This window comes from Periophthalmus magnuspinnatus, chromosome 23 (genome assembly GCF_009829125.3).
Source record: "Periophthalmus magnuspinnatus isolate fPerMag1 chromosome 23, fPerMag1.2.pri, whole genome shotgun sequence".
Classification (NCBI taxonomy): domain Eukaryota; kingdom Metazoa; phylum Chordata; class Actinopteri; order Gobiiformes; family Gobiidae; genus Periophthalmus; species Periophthalmus magnuspinnatus.
In genome coordinates this window covers 5,845,058-5,864,287 of record NC_047148.1, presented here as the reverse complement: position 1 = coordinate 5,864,287, position 19,230 = coordinate 5,845,058, and the positions used below count along the sequence as shown (strand labels likewise).

Genomic DNA, 19,230 nt, shown 5'->3' with positions numbered 1-19,230 from the left:
ATCATGTCTGTAATTTCCAATCTTCCGAGCTGCCCCTGAACGCCTCGGAGGCTGCTGATCACTCCGCGCATCCTCGCCGTGACTCGTCCTGCGCTCTGCCCCTGTGCGGATCTGAATAGATAGATGTCCTTACAGCTCTCCCCACACGTCTGTAGCCTCCTTGTTGTTGTTGTTGTGTTATTTCTGCACACATTACGGCGCTTTGCAGAGAAGACGGACGCGGCAGTATGCAGCACAGTGCCGTGGTCGTGGTTGCGGACAAAACCAGCCTCAAAAGGCCGTTTATCTTCGCAAATGCTGTCAATATGGTACGTTGAATTCATGTGACTCTCTTGGAAATACTGGGCAGATGCAGGCCTGTACGTTTTTCAGTTACGTTCAATTTACATGATTTAAATCGCTAAATGTATTTGTAATCACGCATATATTCTTATAGATGAATAATATCCCACCATTACGCAATGGTAAACGTGCGTGCTATGTATTATTAGCAGGGAAGATGCCTAGCAAGCAATATAACACCAACGTGCAACTAAAAAGCAGCAATATAAAAAGAAATCCCATTGTGGAAGTCTGTCTAAAGCTAATAAAAACCCAGACTATGTACTCAATACTGCAATTTCTTCCTGAAGCGACCAGTCAAACAAGGCTGTGCAATATTTATATTCCCCCTGGACCGACCACAGTGTGTCCACAGCCACATGCACCGCAGCTCTAGCGTTAGCCTCGCAGTGATTTTAGCTCAATCCGCTCAAATCACTGTGACTTTGTTAAAACCTAAGATAGTAATATCATCAGATGCAGCATGGTGGAGAATGGGTATGAGTTTTGTCTCTAAATCACGCATTTCCCATGAATATGTTATCTTACACTGACTAACTTTAATTTCTCATGTGAATTATGTAACTGTGTTGTATCTTAAATGTGTGTGTGTTTATTTTCCATTTTAGGCATTGTGCTTCTTTATGCTGACAACAACAGTGGCTTGGCACAAAGATGTAATACAAGCTGGTCAGGTGAGTAGTCCACCTCCTGTCTATCACTATAAAGTACAGTGGGTAGATGTTGTTATTGATACACTTTTAAATGGACAAGAGGCACAGACAACAAGCAGTGGACAAGCTGCATCAAGAATCATTATAACTGCAGATTTGGTATGAAGTGTAGTTGGCATGCTTGTTAACAGTAACTTAATATAGCTTTGAACTTGATTTAATTCATATTGGCTACTTGCTGTTTTAGATTGAATCTGTCCATAGTGTCCATTGGAATGCCAATTCTGTGCAGAGACTGAATATATGTTTAAATATATGTTTCAAATAATGGTACACTTAAAGGTGCACTATGTAACTTTTCTGGTGGACGGTTCGTCACATGTTTATCTCCATGGAGATGTTATTGCTTTGTCTGAAATATTCCACAGTATGATATTAAACGTATTGTAGCATTCTGGTGTAAGGAAACACCCCAAATTTCTTCAGTTTGTTTATTTCTTGTACACAAGGGCCACTGTAGGCTGTAATCCACGTCAAAACAATGCCAAATGCAACATGGGTAAGTTTAATACCATACTGAGGAACATTCAGTGCAAAGGTATGACATAGTCACTTATACAGTAAAGGCAGATCACTTCTTGTGTTTGCTGCTATTAGCTGTAATTGGACAATCAACAGATATCGCTTATATAACATCCATGCCTATATAATTTCACTGTGATCTTCACTTTTCTGATTTAAAAAATGGCCATTGTGAACTGTAGCCTCCATGATTACATGCTTTCCTGTTGTACCATTACAGGACTAAAATATGAACATAAACACTACGTCAGCATCTGTTTAACATTTAGCAAAAGGTCACAGATAAAAATATTCATCTTATAACATGTTAACCTTTCAATTTGTTCTTTTGTCTTGACTTGTCCATTGGCTTTGTATTCAGCTAGAGACTCTAATGTATATTATCATATGTTGTTATTTAAAGGTTTTATTACACAAAACTGACTGCTTTAAGCCATGTTAGAATTCTGTTTTTGTGTGTTATGTGTTTTGTTTCATTCACATGTTTGAGCAACCTTATACATTAGTCTGTCTACATCTCCAAACCTCAAAATGATCTGTTCCACCTTCATCAAGCAGTAGTTTTGAAAGTTAACAGCTATCCTTTAATGTTTGTTCAGTACAGATTGGCAGTTCCATGTCTGAAATAATTAAAATGTTTCTAGTGAAGGTGCATGGAGTTTGGAGTATTGAGTAACGACACAGTGGAGCACTTTTTTTATTACGACCATGGTGGAACAGAGTTTTCTGTTTGAGAGAAGAACTTAGCCTAAATATACAGAATTTATATGTTCAACATGTGCAAATGAAACAAAACACAACTCCAGGTATGTTTTTGATGAGGAAACATTATAACATAGATCAGAAAATAGTGTAATATGGGGCCTTTAACACTGTTTTCCAGTATGTCTATCACAATAATTATTATATCTAATTATCGTTTAATAAACTGTAGCATAACAATATTTTTTGGCTCAGTATTTATTGTGTGTACCTTTTCTTTGCAATAGTGGGGGACTGTTTTTAATTTCTGTAGTACATTAACATTTTAGCTGTAGAGGGTTGAATAATTAACATAGCCATGACTCATTCTAGATATTAACTAATTTCTCAAGGGTTTTATTCTGCTGTTTATTTTGGGCTCCTCATGTCTCATTAGAAAGAGGTGTACTGAGAGAGTTTGCATTAAGGTTATTATAGTGTGTCTGTGTTATAAAGTAGTTTAAGTGTTATTGTGTATTTTTTGTAGTGATATATCACATCTCAAAATTTGTTACAGCAATGGCTCCAGTTATTTAGGTAGCAATAGATTGTCCTTCGCAAAATATCCAAGTTTAAACCTCTACAAACATGTTCTGAAACGCACAGGGGTGGGATACTATTTCATTCTTCTCTCAGAAATGTTTCTTGACCTGTTTAAAATATACTAAAATTGTCATTTTCAAACATAAATTGCAAATATAATCGCAATACTAATACTAAGAACTAAAACTGCAATTAGACATTTAGATATTTTCCGGAAACCTTGCAGCCTTAATCACTGTTAAATAAACTAGACGTCATCACATCATCACCACATGCACAATATAATATAACTGGAGATATGTCTTATGAACACATGTAAGTATCCAGTTAGTGCACTGGAAATCCTCCCTCTAACTGTGGATCTGTCTTCATTCACAGCTCGTGTCCAGTGCCTCTGTGGTGATCATGTACATTCTGGAGGTGGGCTGCATGCTGCTGTCTCTGCTGGGGGTCCTGGGAGCCTGCTGGGGCAAAAGATGGTGCTTGATCCTGGTACAAACTGGTTTACACTTTGATTATTACAAAACAGTCAATGTATTCTGTTTTAGTGGTATAATTTAAAACATAGTTATTGATTGATATATTGGGCAGTGAAATGTTTCAGAGTATCGAATTTAGCTGGATTGGATGGTCGGTAATTCATATCTTTGAGATATTAAAAATATGAATGATCAGTGCATTTACCATTATTGGTTTATGGTTATTGTTTGATTATACATTACATTCCAATAATAATAATAATAATAAGATGATGAATATATAAAAATATATATACAAATAAAGCAATACTAATGAGAAATAGGCTTTTCTATATTAGGACATTGCTTGATTTATAGGCTCTCTGAAAATTTTATAACAGTGCAGCATAACAGTGGTAATGTCATTGTGATGTCATGAAGCTGTAGTTTTCAAGTCAACGGTTACCTTTTACTTTGTTTCAGTATAGTTTGGCAATTTCAGGGCTGAAATCAGCCAAATGATTCTGGTGATGGTGTATGGAGTTAAAAAATAAAGTGGAGCACTTTCTGTATTATCACATAACATCACAAGGTGGAACAGTGTTTTCTGTTTGAGACAAACTTAGTCTAAATTTGGAGGGTTTGTGTGTTAAACATGTGTGAATGAAACAAAACACAAATCCAAGTATGTTTTTGATGAAGAAACAACATTATTACATAGATCAGAAAATTGCGTAATATGGGCCCTTTAAGTACATGTATGCGAGTTTTACTACTGAAATACATCTACACCATTTCTTTCAAAATTGAATGAATTTTTTGTTTTTCTGTTTGCAGTTTGCAGCTGGGATGGCAGCAGCAAGTCAGACAATTATTGTCAAAACAGCACTGAGTTATCAAGAGATCTACGAGGTAAAGTATGATTGGGATACAGTATATATATAAAATTCAATATATCAAACTTGAAAAGATAAAGTAATATTATGTAACATTGTTTGTTGTCAGAAAGTGGTGGTTCGAGAAGAGACCAAACTGCTGTCCATGATGCCTTTGAGTGCAACTAACAAAAACAACAGAACTCTGCTCTACAGCATCCAAGCACATGTGAGACAAACATGTTTAAATGTTGTAAGATTTCATAATAAATGCTGAAAAGTCAACTTTTTTTGTTCTAGTTCAAATGCTGTGGTCTTGTGGATGGGTATAAAGACTGGGGGTCTACTATCCCAGTGTCCTGTAACTGTCAGTATCCAGGAAAATGTGTAGGTATTTTTAAATTTATATATATTTTTGTACCTTTTTCTATTTTTTAAATACCCCTTATTTGCCATTGATCAGATTCGGCTACGAGGAAGTGCTACTCTCGGAGCGCCTAAGAACGTCTATGTGTATCAAGAGGTAATGACTTATTGATTATGTGTTAAGTGGTATTGTGCAAAATAACAATAACTAAATACTCTTTAATGATCTCTTTTATATTGCACAAGTGCCAATATCTCACTATGGTTTTGTGTTTTGTCCATAGCCTTGTTTACCAATCTACGTTTCTGCTCTGAAACGGGGATTCACGTTATCGACAGGGATACGTTTTGGCAGTGGTATCTTCTGGGTTTGTGTTCCTTTTATTTTCTTTAATGTAGCAGATTATGTAAACACATTATGTTAACATATTTAATATTGACCTCTATATTAACCATTATCTTTAGGCGGTGCTGATGGTGATGAGTATTCAGCTGATGGTGCAGCTCAAAAGGAAAGAGGACTTCATCGCTTTGCTTCAGTCAAACAGATACGTGCCCGGTGCTTTCTAGAAGAACTCTTTTTAAACACTGTTAACTATTGGCAAGCTGACCTTTTGCACATTTAACATGTTATGCTGTATGCTAAATCTGGCTAATTCTGCTTCATAAGTTACTGATTTTCTACACCTATTATTGCATGCATCTGATTGATTGTAAGCTACATGCATATGCCCACTTGCTTCCTTTCTGCTGTGGAACAGCACAGCTTCATCCAATAAGACAAACCAAAGTCATTACCACTCTCTGAAGGTCTTATTAACAGTATCAATATTGTTGTGGCACTTTATATATTTATAGAAATATTATAACAAAGTATTACCTATAAGGGTAAAGTGCTGTTCAGTGTGTACACGTGTGTAGTTACACTTTGATTCAGAAGAACAGTAATGCTGCAGTAATGTACAAGGTATAACCTCATAAATCATTAGCTGTACAGGGGCCTGTCTCAATGACTGCCCAGTAGTTTTGTATTATACAATGTCATATATGCCCCATAACTTTATTGAAGTGATCAAGCTATTATATATATCCTGCATATTGTATATTTTAACTTCACAGCATTTAAAATGTTTATTTTCTTTTGGTGAAGTTCAATGCATTTAACTGATGTTATCTCCTGGCTGCACTTGATAGTTTTCAGTGGAAAAGAACAGATACCATTTATAAACATAACATTAAATAATAAATGTAATATTACGCACTGAACCATCACCACTAGAAATAAACATTTGAATCTTTCTATAATATCCTACAGCAGTGTTTACAGTGTGAGAAATGTATTTGTTATAAAGCAATATGCCACTGGGCTCTGACACAGGAATGAGTTACAGCTGAATGTTAAATGCATTGTAATGCATATTGTATATTTAAAGCACATTTACTGAGGCTTCAGGGTTTTTGGTTTGGTTGCACATTGAGTAGACACAATTTATTTGAACATAAAGGGTTGGTATATATCTGATTATAATGTTCTCTGGCGATATTTGGAGGCTACTGCAGACAGACACAGGCATATATATATATATATATATATATATATATATATATATATATATATATGTTATGTATGTTAGAGAGTTTGACACAGCCACTCTCACCACAGTAGCCTTTCTGTTACTATGCTTCTACTGCTGCATGAGCTGCCTGCAGGCCAATGGCTCCTTGACTTATGACTTAACCTTCAGACTTCAATGTGAAACAGCTGATCCAATGTCTACTGTGCACTTTAACCACCTAATGCCTAATATTCTGTATATTGCAAAGTATTTGATTTCAGTCACACACTGTTTTGTTGAAGGACTGAACTGGTGTAATATTTTGTAAATATGAAAAATAAAGATGTACCTTTTGTTCCTTTAACTATTTGGCATTTGCAGTATTTTTAGAAATAGTACAATTGTATTAAAATAGTTTACATGCATTATGTTCAAGAGTGCCAGAGACACGTTGCAGTCTCTCATACTTAACCACTTTTCACACTTGTTTACAGACAAACCAAATCACCAGAATTTACACAGAGACAAATAATCAACGTTTAAGTTCAGAAATAGCATGGAAATAGTTCAGGTTCACAGTGAAGAGGTTCAATTTATTAAACAATAAAAAAAAAAGTTATTGACAAAATCAAAACAAACAAAAAACATAATCGTGAAGGCACCTGGAAACTCATTCTACTTTCCCCCCATTTACTTGCACATGAATTTATATAGCTGCTTTGGTTATTATGGCCAATTACATGGTACAATACCAGAAGGTAGGAATATCTTTATTTTTCGACCCAGTGCTTTTAAAATCCATGCATAAAACTTCAAGTGTGACAACTAAATACTGAGTTCCTAGTAACACAAAACACAATATTGGCATTTTGAGAATGTGTGTAGCCACCTTCCTTGGGACCCCCTCGGAAGAGCTGGAGAAAATTTGGAGAAGGAAGTTTGGCCATCCTTGCTTAGACTGCTGCCTCCACGAGCTGGCCCCGGATGAAGAGGATGAAAATGTAAGGGGAATCAGTAGAATGTTGTGTAAACACTCAATCCAACAATGAATGTGAAAAAACACCACATAAAGCAGCAGTCACCTGTCAATAAATTCAGAAATCATTCATTTGTTGCACTAGAAATGCAATGATTTTAAAGGTGCACTGCGTCACTTTTCTGGTGGAGGGTCTGCCAGTTGCTTGCCTGTTCCACAGTGGAGGCCAAGATACAAGAGAGATCTGTCGAGGGATAAGTCTGCTCATAGTAGGAATGCATGTTTTTAAGGTATTTATGAGCAATAAAAACACCTGCAATTAAATAAAAGTGAGACAAAGGTTTAATACCATACTGTGGAACATTCCAAGCAAAGCAAGGCGTACCATCCACTAGACAAGTCACATAGTGTAACTTTAAAGGGCCCATATTACACTATGTTATGATCTATGTTATAAGGTTGTTTCCTCCTTAAAAACACACCTGGAGTTTTGTTTTGTTTTATTTCATTTACACATGTTTAACACAAATCCTGCATATTTAGACTGAAACAGGAAACACTCTGTTCCACCTTGTGATGTCATGTGGTAATACAGGAAGTGCTCCACTGTGTTTTTAAACTCCATACACCTTCACTAGAATCATTTGGACGATTTCAGCCCTGTAATTGCCAAGCTCCACTGAACTAAAGGTAAAAGGTAGCTGTTAACTTGAAAACTGCAGCTTCTTGTCATCATTAGATAGAACAGAACATCTAGAACTGTGGAGATGTAGACAGAATAATAACAAATGGTTACTCAAACATGTGTGAATGCAACAAAACACAGGTATGTTTTTGACGATAACATGGCTTAAAGCTCACAAGAGTCAATTTTGTGTAATATAGGACCTTCAATACAAAATGGCATGTTAACATTCATAGTAAAGCAATTTCAGTGCTTATCTTTAGTTATTAACTACATTCAATAGATATTTTTTGGAATTTAAAACTGATAATGCCTCAAGCTTTTATTACAGGTATTTAGTGGTCTCTTTGGTAAAGTCTGCATTACTGTAAGAAAGGTATTAAAACATGTACTATAAAAGTGTCCCCCATTTGCAAATAGGGAAAAAGACCAGTGGGTTGAATCATGTGAGCTCAGAATCATCTAATAGAATGGAGTAATTTCCCGCTTTGGCCTCGGGGCTGTAGACCACCGTTGGAGTGTCCTCTTTTCGGTTCATCTGACACAGAGTCACAACACACAGGACCACCGACAGAACCTGTAGGAGAAGAGGAGAGAGGGTCATGTATGTGCAATTCAATGATTACACTGAACTTTTGAATATGTCCAAGTGTATAATAGATCCAGGAATAAGGGTCCCTGAAGGAAAAGATTAAAGCATATGAATACATGTATTATACGGCATAAATCAATAAAAAAAATGGCTCCGATTTACATTGTGCTTTCCAGACGTGACATGCTTTGTACAATGGTAAGTGGTCAAATTTGTATATAGGGCTTTTCCACATTTAAGGCGCTCTCTTTATATCAAGGAACCACTCACCCATTCATACACACGTTCATGCACCAGTGTACGCAGACACTGGGGGCAATGGGGGATAAGGGTTTTGCCCATGGACACAATGACAACGTTCGTCTGTGAGAGCTGCAATCGCACCGCCAACCTGTGGGTCAGTGGATCGGACCCCTCTACAAATGATGTTTTATGTCGGGAGTGGGATTCGAACCAATAGCTTTCGGATCAGTGGCTTTACCAAATGAGCTACTGTTACCCCACTTGCCAGTTCTCAATTATTCTCAGGAGGCGAGGACCAAGTTCTGATATCCTGTCCTGGGACATATTGACAAAACTGTGGCAACATATAGGGCACACCTGGTAGTAAGGGTTTAACTTTAGCCTTTCAATTAAATAATAGCAATGGTGGTGGTACAAGAGTTGGTATATGTATTTCACTACTTGATAATTTGTCTTAAGATAAAGGATTCATTCACTAACATAGACGTCATCAACTGTCTAAAACTATAAATATCTTTTGGCAAGAGGAAACCAGTGGGAACTCAGCCACACACAGATGTAATACATTTGTAAAGTGAGCTGTGAAATGAAAAGTGAACCAGACAAAAGCATACAAATCCACTAAGTTGCATTGTGTTTTAGCCAAGCAAAGTGACAATAATCTTATGATTTACACTGGCAGTTCAAAAGTGACCAAGTACTTACCCATAGTGATAGTGTGCCCAGTATTACTCCTAATAGCACATCTAAGGCATACAAAATGTGGTCTGCCAGGTAGGTGATACAAGGCTGAAACATGGGATACAGAAACATACTGTCAAACCACTTTAATGATATCACATTCACAGCAATCAAAATATAAATAGGATATATTGTTCAGAAAAGATCGTTTGTGATGTTGAAAGGTGGACAGTTACACTCACCTCTTTGTAAATCATTATAGGGTCGTCTGTTTTTGCGTTTTCAAACAAACTGCTGTTTCTTGGTGCTGCCACCTGCATCACAAACAAAAGCCCCACGAGGTTTCATTAATTTTCAGGACTTGAAAAGCTGTTGTATAACACAGACATAATAGTGATATATTATTTATTTATCGAGCAAACTTTTGAACCAAACCAAATCTACATCAAGACTACACCAGATCAAGTGTGAATACACCAGCAGCTAATTGCCATCATGATGTTATTGCTTTGCCAGGAAAGTTCCAAACTATGACATTAAATTGTGCTTGTGTCTGCTATATAGCGATAATATATGATGCCGTGGATCATTATGTTATAATTTGCACATTTTAAATTCCAATATTAATCTAAAACAACTTAATAAAAGAAACAAGTCGATTGACTTCCGTGTTAGAAAACTGCCGTGCCCATTATGAGCTGACGTTGCCGTAAATGAGCTGTTTGGGCTGTCAGCCAGTCCTATGGATAGCTGTAGATCACACTGGCAAGTAGCAGATATGACTACACAATGTTGCTGAAGCATATCATCAATTAAGAAAATAAAATTGAAGAAAGAAGAAAGTACAAAGCAGTGGACGTATGTCGGTGGCAGTGAAAACAGGGACTGTCAATATGGTGTTCTGAACATAAGTGATTGAAGATTACTCAAAAATGCAGAAATCACTCCCGAAACAACTTTGAGAGGGTAAATGAGAAGAGCAATTATAACATGGTTAAAAGCCATTAAAAGTCAATTTTGCATAATAGGTCTGCTGTAAACTCACGGAAACCAGCAGACCAAGTTACAGGTTAGATCTGTGAAGTGGAAATTTGTTTTTTTGCAGTACAGACACAAGTAATTTTCAAAATTCAAGATAAAATGTTATAACAATAACATCCCCACTAGAAAAGTGGACCTTTAACGTATTCATTCTAATCAGGGTAAAAGTGGACCCAATACATATTACATATAGCTAAGCCTACATAGAAATACATAGCAGCGTACATTGCTTTTAAATGGCTAGTGAAGTTAGTGAAATGTGCTAAATTAGCTGAGTCTGTATTATATAACCACATACTTACACATGGGTGAACTGCATCTTCCACACAGAGACAGGCCTCCGAGATGTTGTAGCCCCAGTCCTGATAACCCTGATACATCCCACAACACTGTAACTGAAAAGCACCAAAGAAAACCATATTAAATGTATAGATACACTGTATAAATCCATGTTTTATAAATGAACTGGTACATACATCTGTTTGCAAGTCATTGATACCATCTATGTCCTCTTTACTGGCATTAGAGAAAGGAATTACACCCAAATAATGGGCCTTTATATCTTGAATTACCTGCAAAAAAGAGAAGAAACACAATTTGAATTAACTCGTACTATACTATAAATTGTTAAAGGTGCATATAACCTTTCTGATGAAGGGTCTGCCACCTGCTTGTCTCCATGGAGATGGTATGGCTTTGCCTGAAATGTTCCTTAGTATGATGTTAAATGTATCTATATAGCATTTATTAAAGAGCTGTTTGTCTGTTTTTTTAATTAAAACCATGCATTGCTATTATGAGAGCAGGGTGTCCTCTCCACAGATTTGACCTGTAACTTGGCCTGGTGAGCTTGTTGTTTCAATGGAGGTAAACAAGTTTAATGCCATATGGTTGAACATTCCAGATAAAGCACACACAGCTCTATTGAAGAGCAGATTGCGGATCCACCCACCAGAAAGTTACAGTGCGCCTTTAATACACAGCATTTATAGCTTTATCTGCTATTAGGCTACCAAGCAACAGCATGCACCAACTTGAATATATATCTCTATTACATTTTATCTATTCATAAAGTGTATGACATAATTTTAAATTTCAATGCACATAAAACAGAGGGCGACAGAGCCACAAATAGACTATATACAATAAAAAATAGTGGCCACAAGAAGCCCAGATGACAATTGTTAAGCCTGTTAAACTCAAGCTCAAAGGGCCCATATTGTGCTATTTTCTGATCTATGTTTTAATGTGGTTTCCTCACCAAAAACATACCTGGAGTTGTCTTTTGTTTTATTCAGTTTAACACACAAATCCATGCCTATTTTAGGAATTCTTCTTTCAAACAGAAAACTCTCTGTTCCGCCTTGTGATGTCGAAATGTGGAAATACAAGAAGTGCTCTGCTGTGTTTATAAACTCCATACACCTTCACTAGAATCATTTGGATCATTTCAGCCCTGGAGTTGCCAATCTCTACTGAACTAAAGGTAAAAGACACTTAAAATTTGAAAATTACAAGAACAGAGCATTTTGAGCTTTGGAGATATAGACAGACCAATAATAAAGGGTCACTCAAACATGTGTGAATGCAACAAAACACAACTCTAGACATGTTTTTTCTGAGGTAACAACATACAATGGCTTAAAGCTCACAAGAGTCAATTTTACGTAATATAGGACCTTTAAATGTCATACTCTGGAACATTCTGGGCAAAGCAAGAAAAGCAGATGGAGAACCCAACAGTAAAATTACATAGTACACCTTTAATTGTAATACATAATCCACCAGGGGCAACTATATGCAAAGTAACCACTATTTTTAATATTTGCCACAAATCAATTGCAAAATGACATGCTAATTATCAGTTGGTGCTTCAATCCTAAGAAATGTAACTCAAAGATATTAAATGGAAACTAAAACAACATCTACTTGCATCGACATGTCTCACGTACAGCTTGTTTACATCTTGTCATGTTGTGTGGGAATGTGTTACCTTCGGTCGCCCTGTCGCTCCGTGAATGCCTAACACTCCCAGTAACATGGAGCATAGCGTCATTCCAACAATGTACTGAAAATGAGTATTGAGAAATATAAACAAACAATCAACAAATAATCATAAAGATGCTGTAACTGATTTATTCCCGTGTATTTGCAGCAGTACAAATATATAGTATAAGCAGCTCTTAATGTTAAATTATGCCAAACGTGTGCTGCCTGCATCTAATTTAACAGAATTTAACTGGCCGATAATCATGAAGTGCGTGTTAGCATGCTAGTTGTTGTTAGCTTTACCATCACAGCAAAGGACTCCGCTCTGGTCTCTGAGAGTTGCGAAAAATACTTAAAGGGCCTATATTACGCTACTTAAACTCAAAACTCAAAACACAACTGCAGGTATGTTTTTGAGAGGTAAGCGCATTATAACATGGCTTAAATATCACAAGATTCAGTTTTGTGTAATAAAGGACCTTTAATTAAACTCATCACTGTGAATAATTAGGATGCTCTGGATGGATGAGGTAAGTAAGGAATAACTCTGAGGTACAAAATGAGGTACAGCACCTTTAATTCTTCTACTTACACATATTAACATCCACTTCTTTCGTTTGCAGACTCCATACAAACCAGTGGTGACGAGGAGGATAGTAATAAGAGAGGTTGCGTACATGACTTGAAGCTCTGGGAGAACGTTCTCAATCTGAAAACAAACAAATATACTAAATCACATCAGTGGATCACATAGTACTACTAGGCCAGACAAGATAAGAGAAGAGCATGTTTAATGAGTAAACTGGAGCTCATAGTTCATACTGTCCCTGTGTTCTTGGGCAAGACACTTCAGTCAGTTTTGTTGCTACTCTTAAAATTACCATCATTTACAGTAGATTTTACACATCCTGTTATTTATTATAAAGTGTAATCTTTCAGAACTGTTAAAAGCAAATGAAGTATTTTTCCTAGAGGAGGGTCCACTGCTGAAATGTTCCGCAGTATCACATTAAACACATCTACCTCTAACATCCCCAAATGAGTCTTAGTTAAAAGGTCCTATATTGCACAAATTGACTCGTTGTAATGCTGTTTCCTCCTCAAAAAGATACCTGACGTTGTGTTTTGTTTCATTCTCATTCATATTAGGCTGTCTACAAACTCACATGACATCACAAGATGGAACAGAGTCTTTTCTGTTTGAGAGTAGAAATCAGCCAAAATATACAGGGTTTGTGTGTGAATGGAACAAAACACAACTCCATGTATGTTTGTGATGAGGAGAAAACATTTTAACACAGGTCAGAAACAGCATAATATGGGACCTTTAATTAAGTGCTAGAATTAAAGTTTTATTTGATAAGATTACGAAAGAGTGTTTCTTTGTGTTGTCTGAACTGAAAAAAGAGCAAATGTCAGGCTCTATGTAGTTCCTGTTACTTTTTGTACCATGTTGACCCACCAAATATTTTTGCTTCAGTTGTAAAAATAAGGGTTTTGCGTGGCATTTGACACTGTAATATCACAACATTGCCAATTCTGTTTCATATCTACTTTGAGTGTATCATCACAATCATGATACAATAAACCTGAGAATATTACTGTTCTAAACCATCAAATAATATCCCACTATTGATACGTGCCAGTCATGTTATGCTAAACTTGCTGTTAATCTAGAGGTCTGAAGAAGCAATATTCCATGAGCGCTGTGTGGTGAGACCCTGGGGTGCTTTTGAGGTCAAAGAGTTATGGCTGTTTTGCTCCTCTTGAGTCTACCATTGTATATTTTTGGTGAGCTGTCTCTCAATGAGCTTTGAACCTCGGGGAATCCAATAAACAGTCCCCCCCCACCCCCCCACCCCCCACTGTTCACAGACATGCATGTGTTTGGTGAATCAGTGACTTTGCTATAATATGATCATGGGAGAATAAATGATTGTTGGTCAGGGTATAGCTTCTAAAATGAATTATTTGTTATGCATTACCTGTTCATCCTCATGGAAGTATCCGTGAGTGAACAAAGTGATGGCCAACAACAAGGCACTGAGAATCTGTAACAAATGTATAAAGTTAAGATTGATTAACTTCATCAAATCAACATCACGTGTAACCTACTTTACAGGATTAGATTTTAAACCCTGTCAGTCCTCAAAGTGCTTGAGAGTATTAATGACTAATAAACTCCAACATTTCCCATATGAAGTGACTTAAATCTTGTGCCATTCATCCAGTACAAAAGCCGTTAGAAAAAAAAAAAAAAAAAAATACACATGTTGCATAACGTATTTCCAAGAAGCGTTCAAAGATTAACATTTGGCATTTACATCCAATAGCCAACTAAACCTATCCATTATGATCAAAATGCCAACCGAGACTAATCCACACAATCCACTGCTTCACCACTAAACAGATTGCAACATTTGAACTGAGATTTTTTTTTGGGGTTATTACAGGCCTATTCTATTTGATAAGTCTATAACATAAGTTTAAATTGACTTAAACAGACGGACACCAAATGCAAATCGTAATGCAACATAGAGATTGAACCATAAACCTTTTGTTATGACGCGAAAAACGAGTAGACAACAGAACTGCGACTATTTTTCCAAGTTTGAAACAACGTTATGAGCCACACAGCGTTGCCCCTGTCAACAGGATGAGGCATGATGTAGTTTACTAAAGCCCAGTTCACCTTAACTTGTAAAACAGTTGGTCAAATCTGCAGCACTTACCGCTATGAGGCTCGCCACGGTTATGTAGCCCCTTTTTACGCACGCGTTCACCGTCCCCATGTTTCCTCTCCTTCGCGTCTACCCCGCTGCTACAGGTCCAGTTCGTTTTGCTTTGTTGTTTTCACAGTTGTACGAAAGTTTTGGCCACGTACAGCTTTGGAGTAGACGCGCTTTTCGATGTTGTTGCACTAACTGCTGTTTATTCTTGGGGAAAGGGGGAGTTACTGGAAAGCCCTGCCCATCGGGGATAGAGGGCGCGTGAAATCAGTGCATCTGAGGGGTGAGGTTAGTTCAAGTGAAGGGAACTGACCGGTTCAGTCACTTCTCATCAAAACGCATCACAAAACATAAAGCTAAATAGATGTTGCAATAACTGCTAACTTTGCATAGGAAGGTAAAATTTGCGTATTATTTATTATACTAATATAATGTCTGAATTATGCCAACAAAAGAAAAAAAAAAATCCTGCACTCCATTATTAACTATAGTTTTATAGATTGAACCTTTACTGAAAGTGCCTGCCCAAGAGCAGATCCCATTTAGTGTATGGATAAACCTACATAGAGAACAAAATGTGCACAAAATGGACTCACCTGGCCCGGGAATCAAACCAAGGATCATCTCACTGTGAGGTGGAAATGCAAACCACTATGCTCAGGAAGGGTTTTAATTTATAGACTACATAGATCTATATATGCATACTTTGTTTACTCGCAGAGGCTTAAGTTCATTTAAAAGAAAAATGAAATGTTTTGGGCTTGGCATTAATCATACACTTGAAATATAAGCACACTCTAATGTCATATTGCTGCACCAGAAGAAGGCCTACATTTTTGACTGAAACATTAAACATTTAAGGGTCTGTAAGCATTGGAACATTCAGCACAATTCAAATCAGGACAAATTAATTAATAATAATATGATGCAACAATGTGCTGCTGTGTCGGCACGGTCTCACCTCCCACTATGCCAAAAGGGAGAGTGTTTCACAAATGCTTCCAGTGAATGGTTGAATATTTGCTTACCGTAACAGTAGACCAAGTGAGGGTAAATAGTTCGAAACAAAAATCACAATGATCTGAAATATTTCTGAACAATTATTATGGTTTAGTAATGGTTGTGTTTCTTGTCTCAAGCTGTAAGCATTTTTCAATACAATCTCATGAAAATCACTGCATTCAAACGCCGTAATTTATGCGTTTGTGTACAACAGCATCATTGAGAATATATAGCATTACTGTACAATAATAATAAGCTGCTTTACGAGCCTCAAAGCAGCTTTTGTCTGTCGTTGTGTCAGTCACAAAGACACCAGTCAGAGTGTGTCCAGTCACATGACCTGCCCCCAGCCCCTCACTAACTGTACATCAACAAAGCATCAGTCCAATGAAGAGGATTTTAGTGAAACTGTAAATGATCCAGAAAGAGTCATTACAATCTTAAATCACATAGCTTCAATAATAATGATGGATTTAGGCTTTGTTTTGAAGACTCCTTACATTGCATTATTCATTCACCTACTTCTGTGTGTTAGTAGCTGTCATGGGACTGATGTGGCTGCTAATACCTCTCCAAGCGTCTTCAATCGCTCACCCACTTCATCTAGCTCATTCATATGGCACTGGATAGTCAAGATCAAACTGCCTGCCTCGCAAGTAATGCAATAGATACGGGGTAAATGAAGATAAAAATAAATAAACAGGAAAATAAGTTAAAGGTCCAATATTACACAATATTACACCTTAAGCCATGTTATAATGTTGTTAATGCATCAAAATATATATACCTGAAGTTGTGTTTTGTTTTATTCACACGTGTTTATTACTCATTTATTACATTTCCAAAGCTCAAAATGCTCTGTTCCACCTTGTGATGTCATGTAGTGGTAGTTTTCAAGTTAACAGTGACCTTTTACCTTTAGTTCAGTGAAGGTTGGCAATTCCAGGGCTAAAATGATCCAAAATAATTCTAGTGAAGGTGTGTGGAGTTTAAAAACACAGTGGAGCACTTCCTGTTTTACCATATGATATCACAAGGTGGAACAGAGTATTTTCTGTTTGAGAGCCTGAATATGCAGGATTTGAGTGTTAAACATGCATGAATAAAACAAAACACATCTCCAGGTATGTTTGCGATGAGGAAACAATATTATAACATAGATCAGAAAATAGCATAATGTGGCCCCTTTAACAAATGCAGTGTTAATGGACATAAAGTTTAGGTTTGTCTAAAAAGGCCAGTTAATTATTTCAGTGTTTTAAATCCTGACAAAAAAAATCCTTTAATAACTTCAGCCTGATTCTAGATCTGCTGTTTGCCCTTGTTGTTTGTGGGAACATCTGGACAGCATGAGACACAAACACGTTCGGAAACACGCTCCCTGCTTCTCAGTCAACCTCAGAGGGACATTTGACACACGCTCACTCAACCGAGAAACAGAGGACATTGTATGGACACAGGAAGTCAGTGGGCGGCGCAGTCTGTGTGCACACTGGCCTTATTCCAAAGATACAGGAGAAGTAGAGATTTGATGGAAAACTGATGTTGCAAAGAAGAAGCAGGAGATCCTTAAAAGTAGACCATTTATTGTGAAGAAGAAAAAGAAAGGATTGTATTTAGGGTTGTAGAACTGAAAAATTGCAAAAGCATATGAGCAAAGCAGATGAGAACAAGAATAAGACCTCATGATAATATAATATATAAAGTACTATTATTTTGAGTTTTAAATGACATTCTATTACTAAATGAAATTTCCACAACCAAATTTAATTTAATTTTATTTTTTTACATTTTAGCTTACCTTAAGTGTTTTTACCCCAGAGGCACATCCTTATCAGAGCTTAGAACTAGCACATAAAGTACACTTATTTGTGACCCCTTGACCTGGAGTTTGACAATGAATGTATTTCTCATTTAAATCAAATATATATCCTTTAAAAAGATAGCACAAGAGAATGTAAATAAAACATATCAATAACTATGTATAGCATCTGTCCCACTGAAAAAAAACAAAACAAAACGTTCAAATCATTTACACACACAACTCCTGGTCTATTTTGTTGTGTTTTTGTTGTTTGGCATTTATTTCACATTCAAAACATATTTTCTGGAATTTTTCAAATGAGATGAGTTTTTCTTTCCTGCAAATCCCTTTAACTTTTGGTCCCGTGAGACACAGCAGACCCACAGCTGCGCTGCTATTTTGGATGGCTATTTAAACAGATGCACTGCACTAGATTACAATGTTATCCAAGAAACTAAGATTACTACCTAGATGTGAGATCGTGAAATCTGACTATGGTCCTTTAAGTATTTAGAGAATTAACAGCTATTGGTGACATAACTGTTGTTATGATCCATGTGCACTCCTCTCAGACAGGAAGTTGTGTAAAATCCTATAGTTCTGAAAGCAACCTCTGCCCTGAAGAAAACAGCTCCAGCTGAGATTTAGCAGATGACTTTGGACCCAGTGAGGAGTCGCAAAATCAATGCACTGACGTCTGCCGACTCACATCTGTTTATACTCAACAATGAGTTTTATTTAAGTAAAAAAGGCATTCTTCAATGATTCTGCACAAAGTGGATTGTTTCTTAATAAAGAGATGAGCAATTTTATGATGAATTCAATATGATTTTTATAATGGTGAGTAACTGCTTTGACACCTTACAAAATAGTGTGGTTTTGCTTTGTTTGGAAGATCTTTGGTTTGCAGTAATCAAAAAAATATGCTTCTTCCATACAGTTGCTATTACTGTAGTCAATTGTAGATGACTGCATTAAACCCAACCCAAATGACAATCTGAGTCCTTCCACACCCAAAACTACACTAAAACTAAGATTCACAAAGGCAAAGGAGGGAAGGGGGTTATGTGCCTGATAAAAAACCCCAAAACAAAACACAAAGTTTTGACATTTTGATTTGATGGTTCAGAAGCCCCTTATGAAGAGAGTTAAATCAAGGCAAGCTACGTGGCCCGGACCGGCGTTACCGGGGCCCCACTGTGGAGCCAGGCCTGGGGTGGGTGCTCGACAGCGAGCGCCTGGTGGCCGGGCCTTTTCCCACGGGGCCCGGCCAGGCTCAGCCCGAAGGAGTGACGTGGGGCCGTCCTCATGTGGACCCACCACCCGCAAGAGGATCCGTAAGGGGCCGGTGCATGAAGATCTGGGCGGCAGT

General features: G+C 37.1%; 2 protein-coding genes across 2 annotated transcripts; one reads left to right on the top strand and one right to left on the bottom strand.

Annotated features, from left to right (window-relative positions):
• Positions 1–99: 99 nt before the first annotated feature.
• On the top strand, positions 100–6,124 carry LOC117392254 (tetraspanin-8-like). Its single transcript, XM_033990291.2, has 9 exons — positions 100–308; positions 951–1,016; positions 3,240–3,353; positions 4,157–4,231; positions 4,325–4,423; positions 4,495–4,581; positions 4,658–4,717; positions 4,845–4,928; positions 5,026–6,124. Exons 1-9 carry the CDS (start codon positions 228–230, stop codon positions 5,128–5,130), a joined length of 771 nt encoding a protein of 256 aa, XP_033846182.1. The 5' UTR covers positions 100–227; the 3' UTR covers positions 5,131–6,124.
• A 563-nt stretch (positions 6,125–6,687) lies between these two features.
• LOC117391452 (tetraspanin-8-like) lies at positions 6,688–15,279 on the bottom strand. Its single transcript, XM_033989273.2, has 9 exons — positions 15,056–15,279; positions 14,309–14,374; positions 12,916–13,032; positions 12,328–12,402; positions 10,811–10,906; positions 10,637–10,729; positions 9,536–9,607; positions 9,318–9,401; positions 6,688–8,354 (listed from the first exon to the last, which is right to left on the bottom strand). The coding sequence occupies exons 1-9, from the start codon at positions 15,113–15,115 to the stop codon at positions 8,220–8,222; spliced, it is 798 nt and encodes a 265-aa protein (XP_033845164.1). The 5' UTR covers positions 15,116–15,279; the 3' UTR covers positions 6,688–8,219.
• Between the last annotated feature and the right edge of the window lie 3,951 nt (positions 15,280–19,230).

Bases quoted from the DNA above. Each gene is read 5' to 3' on its own strand.
- LOC117392254 (XM_033990291.2), top strand. From the start codon at position 228: ATGCAGCACAGTGCCGTGGTCGTGGTTGCGGACAAAACCAGCCTCAAA. The intron at 4,232-4,324 runs GTAAAGTATGAT...GTTTGTTGTCAG, and splicing joins GTTATCAAGAGATCTACGAG to AAAGTGGTGGTTCGAGAAGA. The intron at 4,718-4,844 runs GTAATGACTTAT...TTTTGTCCATAG, and splicing joins ACGTCTATGTGTATCAAGAG to CCTTGTTTACCAATCTACGT.
- LOC117391452 (XM_033989273.2), bottom strand. From the start codon at position 15,115: ATGGGGACGGTGAACGCGTGCGTAAAAAGGGGCTACATAACCGTGGCG. The intron at 13,033-14,308 runs GTAATGCATAAC...GTTTGTTTTCAG, and splicing joins ACTTCCATGAGGATGAACAG to ATTGAGAACGTTCTCCCAGA. The intron at 10,907-12,327 runs GTAACACATTCC...TCTTTTTTGCAG, and splicing joins GAGCGACAGGGCGACCGAAG to GTAATTCAAGATATAAAGGC.